Source organism: Ambystoma mexicanum, chromosome 2q (assembly GCF_040938575.1).
Source record: "Ambystoma mexicanum isolate Mex_15411 chromosome 2q, UKY_AmexF1_1, whole genome shotgun sequence".
In the NCBI taxonomy this organism is placed as follows: domain Eukaryota; kingdom Metazoa; phylum Chordata; class Amphibia; order Caudata; family Ambystomatidae; genus Ambystoma; species Ambystoma mexicanum.
This window is the reverse complement of record NC_090924.1, coordinates 307,271,959-307,288,388: the sequence shown is the minus strand read 5'-3', so window position 1 is coordinate 307,288,388 and position 16,430 is coordinate 307,271,959. Positions and strand designations below refer to the sequence as shown.

Sequence of the window (16,430 nt, the reverse complement as noted above, 5' to 3'; positions counted from 1 at the left end):
CTGCTGCCCTAAACAGAGCAGTCAAAATAGAGATAGGACAAGTGGTAACCATGGCAACTTTAATAAATACAGACATTCACCACTGGCGTCCCTAAACCTAACGCAGAGCCGACGCGTGAGACCATGATCCCTTGAACATTAGCCAACCCCTTATCGGGTTGGACCAATAGCTGTTACTTGCGGGGATAACGCCTAACATTTAATGCAATATAGTGGCAGCATGCTGAATCATAAAAAACACCTAGCGGTTGGACTGCGACTAAACAGTTACTGCGCATACTACCTTTAGATATACGTATTGTTGAAACATATTGATTCATTGTGGAACAGACATGTTGTAGCTCATCATACTTAAGAGCTACTTCTGACGCAAAGTGCTTATATTTATGATCAACCTAATAAGTCTTTTGAACACAATGTGAATTACGTCACTCGGCGAACCGATAATAATGAGACCAGATATATCACGTTCGTATTGCATAACAAACATGAAATAGATACCAGCAGACGTTAGGGCAACTACAGATCCGGGCAATTGCTACCGGTTGCTGCAGAATTAGGCAATTGTTTGTTCAGTCGCTGTACGAATTACTAATGGCATACCGCCAATGCATCTAAACTGATATTACACTTTTTAGGAAATATGACTGTTTGATAACCAAAAGGGTAAGAGGTGTCAATCAACATTCCTTATTACAATCGATTATACATAGTAAAGATTAATCAACTATGTGTGATGAGAATTTAAAATGAGAGAGTCTGTGTGACTATTCTTAACCTTTGTAGCAGCTAGAGTGGCGTATGTAAACTTAATAAGTAAATGTAAACTTGACTAGCGTATGTATTAATACATGGACCTTCTCAAAACTATTCAATATCACTAATTTGTGTTATTTGTTTCTCTTTTTTCTTGCTCCACAATTTTTTCCCTTATTTTCGAACGTATCCTAATCAATCCCTCCCCACCCTCACCCCTATCCCCTTTTATCTCTGTGGTTCAACTCCTGATAACAAATGCTTCTTTCCATTATTTTGCAAATTTGTAATGTTGTTTTTAATTTGTTGAATATGTGAAAATGTGACATATATACTCTTTTCGTTTAAAAATACAACAGTGTTTGCCCTGATTGAAAAAGGCACAAGAGATGCCGAAACACGTGTCTCAATAGAGGGCGTATTCTTTCTTTGGAATCACTGAATAAAAACATTATATACATTTTCCATACCACTTGTAACAGAGTTACTCAATTTGTCTATTACAAACAGTGGCGCAGATTTGTGTGAAATACCGAACTTGTATTTGTGTTGTATATAGACCACTTGTTTGCATTTATCTCCTATGGTGGCCGTTGTAATTATATGCAGAATATGGATGTAATACATGATTAAATAATTATAAAAAGTAATTTTGAGTGTAATATCTAAATCAGCATTATTTAGCTTCATCTATCCGACTGCAGTTTTTTTATTGATTGAATTACTTTTGTGTTTATTTAAATCATCACATCTATGGGTAAACAATTTGACTTATAACAATTAGCATTTTAAATGAGTTCCTTTCCCATTCTTTGTTGATTACTATATACTCCTTAATGGGAAAGCAGAAACTTTTTTTTGGTTTTCTAAGCTGTAATATTTTTTTTCAAGAATATGCAAATGGCAAACACACATCCTGAGGGGGCTCAAAAGAATTACAGGTGGAAAGCCATTTATCATGGACCCTCCAGGCATCTGTACAAGAAAATAGACTGGAGATGCGCTGGGCAAGGCAGCATAACCAAGCCCTCCCTTACTGGTTCTCTGTGCCAGCGGGCCCCAAGCGGGCCCCTGCACCACACCATTACTTGCACCACACCAAAGTATCATAGGAACCTTCCCTGTCGCAAGGACTACGCCCTTTTCTATTCTAAGGCCACATATGTCATTTACTATTAAATGAAATGCTGGAATATGGATTAAGTGCTCTGCCCAACTCTGTACTAGTTCTGGCGGTGATGAACACATTAAGTGCCTTTGGTAATGTTATTTCTGATGGATATGTTAATTGCTCCCACAGATTCCTTATCTTTTGCAATTAATCCCTGACTAATGTGAAAACACCCTGCCTACCCACCTACCCCTGCCCAAAATACCATCCCCAACACACCCTCCACACCCAGCTCCCTCTCCCCAAAACACCATCCCCAACCCAGTTTTCCCCCCTGACCCCTCCCCAAAACACCATCCCAAACACACCATACCTCCCCACCTCCCCTCCCCAAAACACCAACCCCAGCACACCCTCCCCACTCACCTCCTTTGTGACAGTGAAAGAATTGGGTATAGTGACTGTTACTTCTGATGCCTCTTGGCCTTGACAGCCTGCTCCAGCACCTTATCTTTAAGGTGGCGCAAGCAGCTGCGCCTTGGAGTGCTGGGCAGTGATCCCTCCATAGGGGTGACAGAGGTGGAGGGCTGTTTAGGGACTCGGCAAAGTCTGGCGTTCCCTCTGCATGTTCCCTCATCCTCTGCGTAGTCCCTCACTGACTGCATGTGCTCCACCTGCTGGACTGCCAGTTGTTCCATTGAGGTCTGGGGCTGCTCAATGGCATCCAGCCTCGACCATATGGCTGCCATGGTGTGGTGTTGCACGGGTGGTGCGCTATGGGGCTGACTTCGGGCGAGCCAAAGCCTGTGTCTTCCCCCTCCTCATGGGTGGGGCCGTCGCAGCCTGTGTCTGGCAAAGGCTGATGCTGGTGATGCACGTTCCGGCGATGATGTTATTTACGCCAGTGGTAACAGTAATACCATTGTATTTGGGTGGAATTACTGATGGATACTCATTTTCAGCAGTAATTCCTGGGGGACACAGGGGCACTCGGCTGGCCTCAGGAGGACATAGCTGCCCTTAAAGATTTTACTGCAGCCCTGGAAGCCTGCAATATTTCCAGGCTATCATCCTGCTTGGGACCAAACAAACTGAACCCATCAAAGGGCATATCTAAAAGTCTTGCCTGGACATCAGGAACAAAACCAGATCTACGCAGCCATGCAAAGCGTCTGATAACTCTTCTGGATCCCATGAATCTATCTATGCATTCTGATGCTTCTAAACCTGACTGAAGGGATTGGCATGAAGCCGCCTTCCCTCTCTTATCTCCCCGTCTTATATGTTGTTGGCTGCCTACGGCACCACATTCCAAAGTGTTTAAGAATATTTGGCTATAGCGCAAGACGCGTTAATAGCATTTAAAGCCATACTCCCAGCTGAAGAAACTCTTTTAGCTAGGGCATCATAATGCTTATCAACCCTATCTGGAGGAATGGTAGGATAAGCCAAAGCATTGGAAGTTAAGTAGCAGCCTTCATCACTAATCATTCTGGTCTAGGGTGCTTATTGACTGCAGGAGTAGTACCTGTTCTTACTCCAGAGCTCCAAAACAGGATCAATTCGTGGAGAATGGAAAGGTTGTACAGGTACTTTAGGTCAGCACTATTCCAGAATGTCTGTGAGATCATCCTGGCTGATGTCCTTGGCAGGACGGCCCCAGACCAAATACTTGATGACCTTGTCTATCACAGTCCTACAAGCTGCATTTGGTGGGAGCGGACATCTGGAATGTCAAACTCGTCCTCTGGAGAAGTATGTTATCCACAGGTGTATTTGAGGCAGGAGACCAAGTCTTCCATCGAGATTCCTCAGAGATAAGTTATTTGGGGATATTTGGAGCCCAAAAGCCTTTATAACCAAAGGGAACAATATTGTTGTCCTTATTCTCAAAAATGGATCCGTAAGATTTGAAAAATGCAGTCTTCGGCTGAGGATTATACTTCGACAATCACTCCGAGGTCGACATTGAATGTCTCTTCGACTTCAAAGTTTCTTTTGCTGAGGATGTTGATGAGGTTTTTGCATCGATGAGGTCCAGGTGGTTGATGTTACTTGGCTACATGTATGAGATCCCAAACCCTTTACCATCTTTTAACCAAACTCCACTTGCTAGAACTTCCATTTGCAATTGTGGCATTATATTATTTACTGGTTCCAGTACTGAGACAAAGAAGCATACCTGGGAGGCTGGCACTGACAAGAAGAGGATGCACGGATGCAGGAAGAGCACTTCTGTGAACAATGTCAAGCCATCCCCAGAGCGGAGGTTTATCACAAAAAGCACATGTCACAATAACCAATCACCTTGCACTTTTCACCTCCTGGGGCACAAACTGGGTCCCATGTTATGTCACAATTGTGTATAATCCGACATCCGATTAATATGCAACAACTGCTGTATGATGTATGACTAACACAGCCTTGATAAAGACCCTTGTGCAGTTGAAACATGCGTCGGCACCCTCAGTGACAATAAAGACCTAATGGCACAATATTAGAGCAAGCGTGCCCCTTATTCAACAAATTGGGATCTAGCAATTTGAATGAATATCAAAATATTCTTTATATAAAATACTCTTTCAACAAACTGTACGCAGAGCGCCAATTTTGTGGGAATCCAACAAAAACTCTCTAAACCTTCTCCCGGGGCATAAGAGCACTGCCCCAGTGGATTCCTGTAACTGGCTGCTTTTACGTAACACTCTGACTTTGACAAATTCAGCACAGTAGCCAAATGTTCCCGGCGCTCTCAATTCTTCTCTAACCAACTTTAGTTATATTTTCTAGTGTGAAGTTTAGAAGCAAGGTTTTCATGACACAGGATGGTGGACATTTTGAGTTGACAGACATCCTGGCATTCACCTTAGATCTTTTAGTTGAGGCTGGGATCCACCCCTTCCCCCCTAGAGATAGGGATAAATATGTTTAATTTCGCTTTTTCACAGAATAAATATGCCACCTTTGTGTCAGCCTCCTCCTTCTGCACCCTTACAACCTGTGCTGCCCTCCTGGATCAGCAGTACAGGAGGTGAAGAGGGGAGGCATGAGGGATGGATAGACAAGTTGGGACAACTTGAGTCATGCAACATTCCACACCTCCTTCTAGTGTCAACCTACTTTCCTCGCGAAAACCTTGGAATGCTGGGCAGGCAGAGAAAATTCTGTATTTCCCTGTTGGAACTTCCATATCCGCTGTGCTGATGTCATAGTAGGGGAATACAGCATTTAGAAAAAAATCCGCTAAAGGCTTCCTGTGTAAACTACACACAGTCCTATTGTAGCAATCACCGCCATGTTAGGGTGCATGCATGGACGGTAATGACCTGCCAGCCCAAGCCTAGGCAGGACTGAGAGAAGCAAGGCCTGCTGCGAGAGCTGCAATCCGTTACCGGCCATGTACGCACCTCCGACGAGTGGGTGATTGATATTCGCACCTCAGGGTTTGCCTGGGGTGCTAATAGTTACATCTTTTGTAATTTATTTGCGCGTATTATATAGAACTACATATTGATGGACTTGGGAGCGGCGTGGAAGGAAAGTGAGAGTTTAATAATTAGCAGGGTTATTAAGATCAGCAAAGACTTTTTTAGAATGTTTTGAATCATGGCTAATTTGAAGCAGGAGGAAGTCAGGGTCAAGTCCGACGCTGTCTGAAGCTGTGAACTAGTCCGGTCTGGTAACGTCCCTGAGGTGCCCTTTGAGCCTTAGAGCTTGGACCTGCTGACTTGTTGCGATGCCATCTGGAGCCTGTGCATGCATTGGTGTATCTGCCTCCAGAGAGTTGCAAACTGCCATTACGGGCTCTTCCTGTTTCCGGGGCCCATGATCGGCGGCGTGATATGCTGCTCCCGTTGGGAGTAGTGCGCTAACCTGCTCTGTGGCTCGCCGCATGTGCACGCCATGGTCCTGTGTCACTGTCTCCCTGCAGATTTTCCTTCCTCCGCCCATCCATCTGAAGACTGCCACGCCCCTTTGGACAACCTACCCACCCTAGAATCCTTTTGCATCATGTCTGGGGAAAAGCCCTGGGTGAAGTCAGGGACAAGTCCGACCCTCTCTTCAGCTGTCCGCAGAAGAACCCTATCCTCTTTCTTGCTAACTCTAGCTACCTCTAACTTTACTACACCATCATGCGTTCCTGCTCTTTCTTTCGGCACTGCTCCCACTGCAAACCTTCCGTCTGATGCCTTTTTCGGCACCTAAACCCTTTACCACAGGTTTGTGGCCCTTGGTTCCTCACTCTTCTACCAGACTGTTTCTCTCTTGGATAAAGCAAGCAGTTGAGGACCCTTCCCCCGAACCAGTGTTGTGGTATGTTCACCAGTGCCACAGCCTGCACATTTTCATTGGTCCATGCAAGGCTGGGGCATTTTGCTTCTCAAGCCTTTCATAGTCCATTATGCATGCTGCCTTGTCCACTACATGGCCATTGCTAGAGATGGGTTTCTTTCTTTCTTTCTTTCTTTCTTTCTTTCTTTCTTTCTTTCTTTCTTTCTTTCTTTCTTTCTTTCTTTCTTTCTTTCTTTATTTCTTTATTTCGTTCTTTCTTTCCCTCTTTCTTTCCTTCTTTACACAATGTCCTTTCCTATCCCTTCTCACTATTCATCTCATGCTCCTACTCTACACCTGTCTACTCTTAATCTTTCCAATCTTCACTTCCCCTGCCTGTCAGAACATGCTCCTACCATTAATCTTGTTTTGTGAAATGCACGTTCCATCTGCAACAAGGATCATTCTGTTCTTGACATCTTTCTCCATCTGAACTTGCACTTCTTTGTGTCACGGAAAGTTGTATATGTAATGCTAACTCTGTCACTTCGGCTGCTCTATCATCCTCTTCCACTTCCTTTCTTTCCACTCCCCGCTCCTTGGGTTGAGGGGGCGGTATTGGTGTCGTCTATCACTCTTCTTTTATCACTTGCCCATTTCTTTCCAATTTTACACAGTTTTAAACGTTTTAGCATGAATACTCCTTCTTTACCAGACCTTACTCCTGCTTAGCCTTTCTTATCCGGGCTCTGTTACCCCTTTTATGTAATGATCTTGATGATCTTGACACCCTTCTTTATTTTCTTCTCCCCGCTGACATTCCTTTAATTCTTCTTGGTGACTTCAATCTTCACCTCTCCCCGACTCCTCTTGTCTCTATTCTTGACTCATTCCACCTTTCTCCTGTCCCTACTCCTGACTCACTATGTCTGGGTCTTATTTTTTCTTCCTTGGTATCCTTGACTTCTGTCACTGCTTGGTCCATGTACTCCTCTGATATTTCCCTATGCTTTTCTATTATTCCCTCTGTAATTTCTCCTTCTTATTCCTCTGTGACCTTTATTGTTGTGACCTTTACACCTTTAATGCTTCCTCTTGTATCTGAACCTGCACCTCACCTCTCCCTTCATTGTCTGCATTTGCTTCTTTACCTATCGACTCTGCAATTTCTTCTTCGTCCATGGCTAGGACGTGGGTCTCTCTATCCTGCTTCCTCTTTTACTCATGTACGTAAGCCTCTGCAGCCTTGGGTGACTCTCCAGCTCTGCTCACTGTGACATTCTCTGCGCTGCACAGAGCATCATTCGCTGAAATCCTATCCCCTTCTGATGTTTATCTCGTCTTCTCTCCACTCCACGTTCGATGCTGTTTTAGCCTCTGCAAGACAATAATATTACACTGATCTTTTTGATTCCCCTTCATCACATCCTCCACGTCTTTTTCAGATTCTGTCTCATATTCTTTCTTCTCCATCCCCTGTCCTGGCTCTGTCTGCCGGGATTTGACCACTTACTTTTCTACTCATGTTTCTCTTCTATGCTTTCCTTGTCCCCTTTTGTTTACATCCCCTCTTCTTTAGATCCTCCTTCTTCTTTTCTGTACACCTTTCTTCCCCTTTCTGACTCTAATACTGCTCCAATTCTTTGAAAGCTCATCCGACTGCTGCTTCCTCTGATCCTCTCCCTTCATCTCCAATTCCTAAAGTTTACCCTCTTCTTATCTCCCATTTTACCTCCTTTTTCAATACCTTTCTCCTGTCTTCTATATGTCCATGCTCCTTTAAACATGCTACAATCTTCCTATTCTTAAAAGGCCCTCTCTTGATCCTTCTCTTTCATTCCATTTTCAATCTATTTCTCTTTTCCCCTATCTTTCTAAGCTTTTGGAGTGCAAACGCTTGCAACCTTGGTGTTTATCTGGATTCCTCTCTTACCTTTACTTCTCATATTTCCTTTGTTTCTCGCTCTTGCAGATTCCATCGCTTTAATATTTGTAAATCTAGACCTTTTCCCTCATTTCATGCAACAAAGATCTTGGTGTCCTCTCCAAATTTCTCACATTTATTTTGCTGATCTAGTCTTCTCTTTGGTTTTCTTGCAACACGCCCGAATCCTCTCAGCTGCTTCTATAATTTGGCTATTCATAGTCTTTTTTCTCTATCTTCTCATGTTCCTATTTGTCCAGCTCTATCATCTCTTCGCTGGCTCCCTCTTCACTCTTGATTGCTGTTTAATTTCCTTTCTCTGGTCCTCAAAGCTCTTCATAACTTAGCCGCTCCTTATCTTTCTTCTCTTACATCCTTCTATACCACTGCACGCGCCTCAATCATTTTTTCTTCTTTCTGTTCCTCGTTCTCCTTGTGCTCAATCACGTTTTCAGCCATTTTGTTTTCGGGCACCCTTGCACTGGAATGCACTTCCTCTCTCTCTTCACTCTATCTCTTAGTATTCTCTTTTCTGTACCCATCTTAAAGACTATCTTCTTTCTTCTTAAATTGTACAAACATGTAATTTTTTCATTTGAATTGTACCGTTTTTACTTTGTTTAGCACTTTGGCGTAAAGCACTTTATGAATACAAATAAAATACAAATACAAAAAAAAATACAAAGATGCCTGTTTCAAGAGAAAGGTTGAGGAGTAGGAGGAGGAACAGTGCCTTTAGTGTTGGTGATGCAAAATAGTCTTAGGAGAACTCACACTATTTTGGCAGGGGAATAAAGGAAGAGAGAATTTGGGAAAAATGGGGAGCGCTTTAGGTGGTGGTAGGTGGGAGGGAGAAGAGGAAAGTTCGAGTATGTTAGATCGTAGAGATGTTGCATGAGAAGTAGAGGGTCATTTCATCAGCAGACAAGGAAGAGGAGATGAGCAAGAGCGTGGGGGGATAAGCGTGGCCTGAAGGGTAGCAGAGACTTGCCTAAGAGACGACATCAGGTTGGTGAAACAGCTGGACTTTGCTTTGTCAAGAGCGGTAATAATGGTGGAGTGAGCAGCCTTGTAGTTTATCAAGAGTAGGGAGGGGTGGTCTTTGCGCTTTGATCTTCCACTTGCCACATGCAATTTGATGAGGCACAAGGGGATTAGGGTGGTAAGCCCTGGTTTCAGAACCCTGAGAGGTTATACAGGAAATGATAAGCCAAGCGCTGTGCCCACATAGACGAATTCCATTCTGCATTTGAAACCTATGTGGTGCTTCAAAAATGCTATAGTGCCCCAGCGCAGTTGCAAAGGAAGGGGCTAAAAATATTGAAATTTTAAAAGAATATTGTATTTCTCCTTTTCTGAGCACTTACCAATACAGCACTTAATTCGATTTGACTGTGCTATTAGCTTTGTATGTTTATACCTGAGATGGAGTCCACAATGGATCACTCGGATTCATGAGTATTGCGAGGGTGTCCTCACTAGTGATGTTCCACTTGCTTATCTCAGTGCTGTTGTACAGCCTCTGCAGTGGGGCCCCCATCAATTTAAGGCTGTCCTCCGGTATCCCTTGTGGGTAAATCTGAAAGAAGCAAAGTTTTCGGTTCACTTTTAAAGGCACTTTGACATTGATCACTGATGGCAAGGTACGTCCAGCCAATCTATAAAAAAAAAACAATGTTCTTCCAACTTGGCACTTTTGCAGTTAGTGAAGTAAGAAAAACTGCTTCGCTTACACAGGTGTTCTGACACAGTACTGTGTTTTGAAGCTGTCTCATACACAACATACTGTATACAAAATTAACAACATACTCTAAATACTTGTATTTAACAACAACAAAACACATGCTCTATATATTTATTTATTTATTTGCAAAGCGCACCTAACCCAAGGGTATCTGGGCGCATATACAAAATCTTTCAGGGAGTGTACCGGAAAGTAGATTTGCATACATTTTAGGAAATATTATAAGGTGTCCCCTACCCTGGATTGAAACCATGACCCTATATGAAAGCAGACTACATTAGCGGTTTTGGTGTTGACTCATTTTACCCGATTTCATGTCAATTTTGGATGCGTGCAGGGAAACTGTGCAACAATATTTACACCTAAAAACATATTTGCTCTGACTCACCAGTGCAAAGATGCCATGTTGTGGCAATCGCTTCATGCAAATGTCAGCAAAGTATATATTTAGCACATCAATCCTCCTTACAAAAACTTTGAACCAGTCCAAATAAAATATTTGATGGTATTAGTACTAGGGCAAAATTACACTTGCTCCAGGGCAAAGTTTCTGTGATGTGCATGTTAGGTAGAATTTTGGGAATGCCACACCCAATTAGGACTACAGATGACAGTACAAATTCACCTTTGGTACAAGCCTGTACTACACAGTAAAGTGGCAGCGATGGCTGAGCGGCCAGACTTATCTCAAGAGTAAAGTGAGCAGTATCAATAGTTACACAAAGGACAGCAATTACTATGATTCAAACAAACACTGACTCAAGGTTTCTGAGTAAAAGAATATACACTTATTTACACATCAGTTATTAAACATTTCACTATTATCAAGCAGTTGCAAAATCACGATTCTAATACACTACACCACGCCCAATAGATTCTGTACAAGTTAGGCTCAAAATTAAGTGTGAGCAAAATGGCACTCCAGTAATAAAAAGGGAGGGAAAGACAAAGTTAGACAAAAGTTGAGCAGCGCCAACAAGTGACTAAGCAGGGCAATCTAGAAAAAGGAACTACAGTGAGGAAATCAAATCAAGAAGCCAGGGCCAAAGTCAATGGACTACATTAAATCACTGCCACCAGTCATTTAAAGTAGTGAGGGTAACATAAAAAATGTTACATGAGTAAGTAGGAAAAGACCCCTCAGCACTCCACATAAGATGGTGTGTTGAACCTACAAAGAGAAAAGGTAAGTAAAGTCAATTTCACTTTACTATTCTTGGGAACTGTAGTTCACCCAAGAAAAGGTAATTAAACCTTATGAGAAATCTAAATAATTTCTCTGTGACAGTGCACTGAAGGTGCTGTGTGTCACCATACAAAAATGAGATGCCTATGGAGTTTGTCAGATTCCAAAAATAAAGGAAACACATAATCCAAATCAGGTCAAAATACATAAGAGAGAAAAAGGTCTCACTCACTCCAGGATACAAATTAAAAAGTCCTAAAGTCCAGCAAAAGAGCTGGGGGTCTCTAAGGTTATAGGAATTAGCACAGAAATGAGAATTCTCCCTAAGAGGGTGCAGCCGTGATGAGTCGCTTACCCACACCAGGGACTGATGCAATTCTTCAGTTAACTCCAGAGGAAAGGCCCATTTATGAGAGAATGAACGCAGCCCTCCAGAGTAGGTTCTGTAAAACCCCAGAACAGGGTCTCAAGAGCTTCAGAGAGCTCGGAAAGAAAAGTGGGCAGACATTTGAAGAGTTCACACACTTGTCGTTGAAATATCTGAGCGGGTGGGTGACTGGTGACCAAGTTGATGCATTTAAAGGGATGTACAATTTAATTGAGCTGTGAGAATGTATTGAAAAATGGTGAGGTTGACCTGCACCAGTATCTTGTGGACAAGACTATCACAGACCCTAGGGAGCTTGGAAAGGCTGCCGACAGGTTTGTGAGTCCTTGAGTCAAGAAAAAAGGCTCAGGCGAGCACACCCAAACCGGGACATAAATCGGCGGACAAAAAAGTAAACAAGGATGGGAAGGACAAAGGTTCAACCCAATCCCCAAAAGAACGAATGGAAATCCCAAAACTCTAGTTCAGCCGTGCACACCGAAAAGAAGAGCGCAGGCACTACTACCACTGGGACACCTGCGTTCTCACCAACCAAAGGTTGTTTTGCGTGTAAGGAGCTGGGCCATAGGAAAGGGGATCCTGCTTGCAAGTGCTTACCCAAGCAAGCCATAGTGAATGTTGGACTCGTGGAAGAGGCATCATTAGTGTGGGCCTCTTAGAGGAGGACTTCCCACTAGGTCAGGGAGAGGCCGAATGTGAATTGGTTGCACTGAGTGGGAACGGTACCGGGTCTCCAGAAGAGATCCCAGTTCCCAATAATACTCAACTCTGTCTAGAACATGTGTATATCAATGGATACAAAACTCCTGCGGTTTGAGACACTGCGGTTAGCGTCACTGCTGTCACCCGTCAGTGGGTACAGCCAGGCCAGTATATTGATGGTCCTGATTGTAGCATAAGTGGGTTTGATGGAAAGGGTAAGTGCCCCTTGACGATAGTAGAGTTCAGCTGGTGAGGTGAAACGAGCCAGCGTCGTGTAGCAGTGAAAGACTCTATATTTGTCCCATGTTTGTTGATCCAGAGATAGTCTCAGTGGCTACCCGATCGAGGGCCAAAGTGATCGCCAGATTGAACACTCTCAGAGCCTTAGGGTCTGGAGTGCTTCCAGAAGGCTTGTTGCAATGACCGTTAGTCCCTAGTCCAGCTCCACAGACTACTGAGTCATCTACTCCTGTGAGAGAGGGTCTAGTAGCCAATGAGGAACCTGCTTTGGTAGCAGGGGACTCAGAGACTTCATAGTTGCCTGGCGCAGCACAGGAACCTGAGGTGGAGGACAAGGTGGGCACAGATCTGAAGGGCCTGCCCAAGCTGGATGAGTTCACATCAGCTAGGGTCCCAGGTCAAACTGACTTCTTCACAACCCCGAAAGAGTGTCCCACTCTGGAGGGTCTGCAGAAGCAGGCGGAGGAGCAGGCTAAGGGCGGGGCCCCTGGACTGTTCAAGGTCTACTGGGAGGATGGACTCCTGAACATTGAGCAAAAATACTCTTAGGGCGAGGGCACCAGGAGGTTGGTGATTCCCCAATGCCACAGAAAGTTCCTTTTGGATTTGGCTCACCAAATTCCTTTAGCGGGTTACTTGGGAGTGACTAAGACATCAGACCGGTTGTCTGCGCACTTTTACTGGCCGGTAAGGAATTTGTCCAGTCCTGCCTAACTTGTCAAGCTTCTGGCAAGTCAGGTGGTGCCACCACGACCCCCTTAATTCTACTGCCCATGTTTGGGAGGCCTTTTGAGAGAATAGGCATGGATATTATGGGTCCTTTGGATCCTCAAACCAGCTCAGTGAACAGATTTATCTTCGTGGTGGTAGACTATGCCACAAGATAGCCTGAGGCTGTCCCTCTAAGGAGCATCAAAGCCCCCGTGGTTGTGAAGGCTCTGATTGGGATATTCTCCCATGTTGGATTCCCCAAGGAAGATGTTTCTGACAAGGGATCAAACTTCATAACTGTGTATATGAAGGCCATGTGGGAAGAGTGTGGAGTCACCTATAGGTTCTCTGCATCATTCCATCCACAAACAAATGGGCTTGTTGAGCGGTTCAACAAGACCCTGAAAGGCATGATAGGTGGCTTGGAAGAGTACCCGAGGAGAAAATGAGATACTCTCCTGCCATGCCTTTTGTTCGCCTACAGGGAGGTCCCACTAAATGGAGTAGGGTTTAGCCCCTTTGAGCTTCTGTTTGGACATCCTGTACGAGGTCCCTTCAGTCTAGTGAAAGAGGGATGGGAAAGCAAACCCTCATCCCCTACACAAGATGTGGTGGACAATGTACTCAGCCTTTGGTCTAGAATGGAAAAGTACTTGAACAGTCAACAAAGAACCTAAAGGCCAGTCAGGAGCTGATAAAGCATGACCACAGATGTGGAGCTCGACAAGGGTCTGAACACCTGTCTTTAGACCATGCTTAAAATCTTCTCCACCTGCACGCATACATAGACCTGGTTAAAGGCCTGCCAACAGCACCCCTAAAATCCCATCCTTTCAGTCCCAATCTTCAGACCTTTACCACTCAAGAAACATGCATGCAGGTTTAGAGACCCTGGGTTCAGGTGAAGTATCCATCCTTCTGACTAAGGCAAGAAGTCTGACCTGACCGGGGAGCTGGGCAAACTGACAACTCCAGAAGGCCTGGGTACCACATCGACCTCGGACAATCTGGGGTGATTAGGAACAGGCAAGCTTGGAACCACCTCAACCTCTGGGAACAAACCCATGGGATGAATGGGATCAGAATCAGCGCATAGTGAAAGTTGGGGACCAACTCCATCAAGAAGGTGTCCCTCAATGCCCACCTTCGGGGGAAATTCCTTTGAGCAGAACTGCTTGCATTTTAAGCTGTAATTCACTGCAAACAAGTCCAGTGATGGGGTTGAACAAGGGGGGAGATCACCAAAATGACCTCCAAGCAGATCTTCCACCCATGGGAGACCATGCTTTGCCTGTTCAGAGCATCCGCCAACCTGTTCTCCATTCCTTCTAGATGAGCCTCAGAGATTGAGATCTTGTTCTCTGGTAACTAGAATCAAAGTTGCATGGCTTCCGTGCACAGGGTCAGTGACTGCAGACCCCCTTGCTTGTTAAGGTAGTGCATGGTCACTGTACTGTCCATCGGGATCAGGACATTATTTTCCTCCATAGGGAAGGCGCAAATACTGTCAGGGCTAACCAGACCGCTCGTAGCTCCAGCAGGTGTCAATAGCACTCCACCGTGGACCAAAGCCCACTCACCTGAAGATCCCTGCATTGAGCGCCCCAGCTTTTCAGAGAAACTTCTGTGACTAATTGAGCTTCTTTCCAGGATGGCCAAAATGGCTCCCCCACCATCAAATTCTCCCTCTTAGCTGACTGCGAGAGGTCATTGGCGACGGGCCTCAATATCAGGACAAGAGCTGTCATGTCGCCAGAATATTGCGACCACTGGCCACTGAGAAGGCACGGAAGGGAGCGCATCTGAAGTCTGGCCTCTGACACCAAGAAAATGCAGGAAGCTATGGGGTCCAGGAGGCAGGGAAAGGCTGAAGCTGGTAGAATGCTGGTGTTCAAGTACTGCATGATCATTTGTCTGATTCTGGTGACTCTGTCCTCCGAGGGAAATCTTTCCCCACCCAATTGTCCAGGACTGCTCTGATGAACTGGAGCCTCTATGTTGATGTTGTGTGCGACTTCTGAAAATTGAGGAAGAAGCCCAGGTTGTGCAGCAGTGAGCAAATTTACTCGAGATGCCTTGGAACTTGCTCTGGGGATCGACCTCAGATGAGTCAGTTGTCTAAGTATGGGAATATGAAGAGCCTGGATCTCCTGAGGTGTGCAGACACCAATGCCATCAGCTTGGTGAACACCCTGGATGCAGAGGTCAGGACGAACAGGACCACTCTGAACTGCGAATGAGCATCCCAATGACTAATCTCAGAATGCACCTGTGCCTCTGATGGAGCGCCACATGAAAGTAGGTGTCTAACGACGCCAACCCATCCTGGGCTTGTAGAGCCTAAAGAAAATCGTGCAGCGTCCCCATCCTAAACTTGTCCTTCCTCAGGAACTTGCTCAAGGCCATGAGGTCCAGGATGAGACGGTGTTCTCCCTGCTTCATGGGCACCAGAAAGTACCAAGAGTGCCAACCCGTACTTTGCTCCGGGGCCGGCATCTCCTCCACTGCAGCCAGGTATCTCAATTCCTCCTGGAGCTTGGGTTCCACCTACTGGGGGAAAGGAGCTGGTATGTTCAGGGGCTTTCTGAGAAAGGCAGGCAATTTCCTTGCTCCACCAACTGTAGAACCCAGGAGTCGGAGTTATCTCCTTCCAACTGCTGCAGTATGCAGAGACTCTTCCTTCAACTGGAGAAGCATGGGAGGCGAGCTCAAAGAGGTTTCAACTGCGCCGGCACTGCTGTCATTGAGGCCAAAGTAGTTTGGCCTTTCCCTGCTCCCTCTATAGCTGCTAGGGCATGAGAGCTTTATCTGTGCTTGCCTGGCTTGTGGCAACTGCACCCTTCTAAGGTGCAACATCAAAAACCCCTGCCCCTTGAATTGACGGAGAACGATTGCTTGGCAATTTGTGGGACCACCAATCCCAGCAATTTTACTGCAATCTTAAGAGTCCTTGAATCTCTCCAGAGAATCTGCTTCTGTCCGAAGAGGTGCTCCCCCATGAAGGCTATGTTGCGGAGCTTCAACTATAGATCTGGTGAGAAGACCAAGCAACGATGGTACGAAGGTCTTCAAAGTACTGTCAATGCCCCATCAACATCTCGACGCACGCCTGGAGGACTGGAATGCCGTCTCCTTATCATAATTTGCGATATCCAGGAAGCCATCTCTTACTTCGGCATCTACGAGGTGGACGGCTTTCTCTAAAATCACCTTCCAGAGAATGTGGGAGTACTTTGCAAAAGGACAAGGGGAATTGATTGCCTTCAGCACCATGCTTCTGGCTAAGAAAATATTTTTTTGCGAGGGTGCTTGTTTTCTTCCACTCCCTGTCTGCAAGGAGATTCGACATTGACGTTGAAGGCCTCGAGTTGAGGGTTGCGGCCTGAATCATTACCC

At 45.1% G+C, this 16,430-nt stretch overlaps 1 protein-coding gene across 4 annotated transcripts in view; it reads right to left on the bottom strand.

Moving 5' to 3' along the window:
- LOC138569359 (uncharacterized) overlaps window positions 1–16,430 on the bottom strand; it is a 1,262,132-nt gene that overhangs the window by 58,984 nt on the left and 1,186,718 nt on the right. For all 4 annotated transcript variants that reach the window (XM_069647272.1, XM_069647275.1, XM_069647274.1 and 1 more), the window contains one exon: window positions 9,484–9,642. In XM_069647272.1, the coding sequence (XP_069503373.1) occupies window positions 9,484–9,642 (159 nt within the window). The remainder of the gene's footprint in view (window positions 1–9,483; window positions 9,643–16,430) is intronic.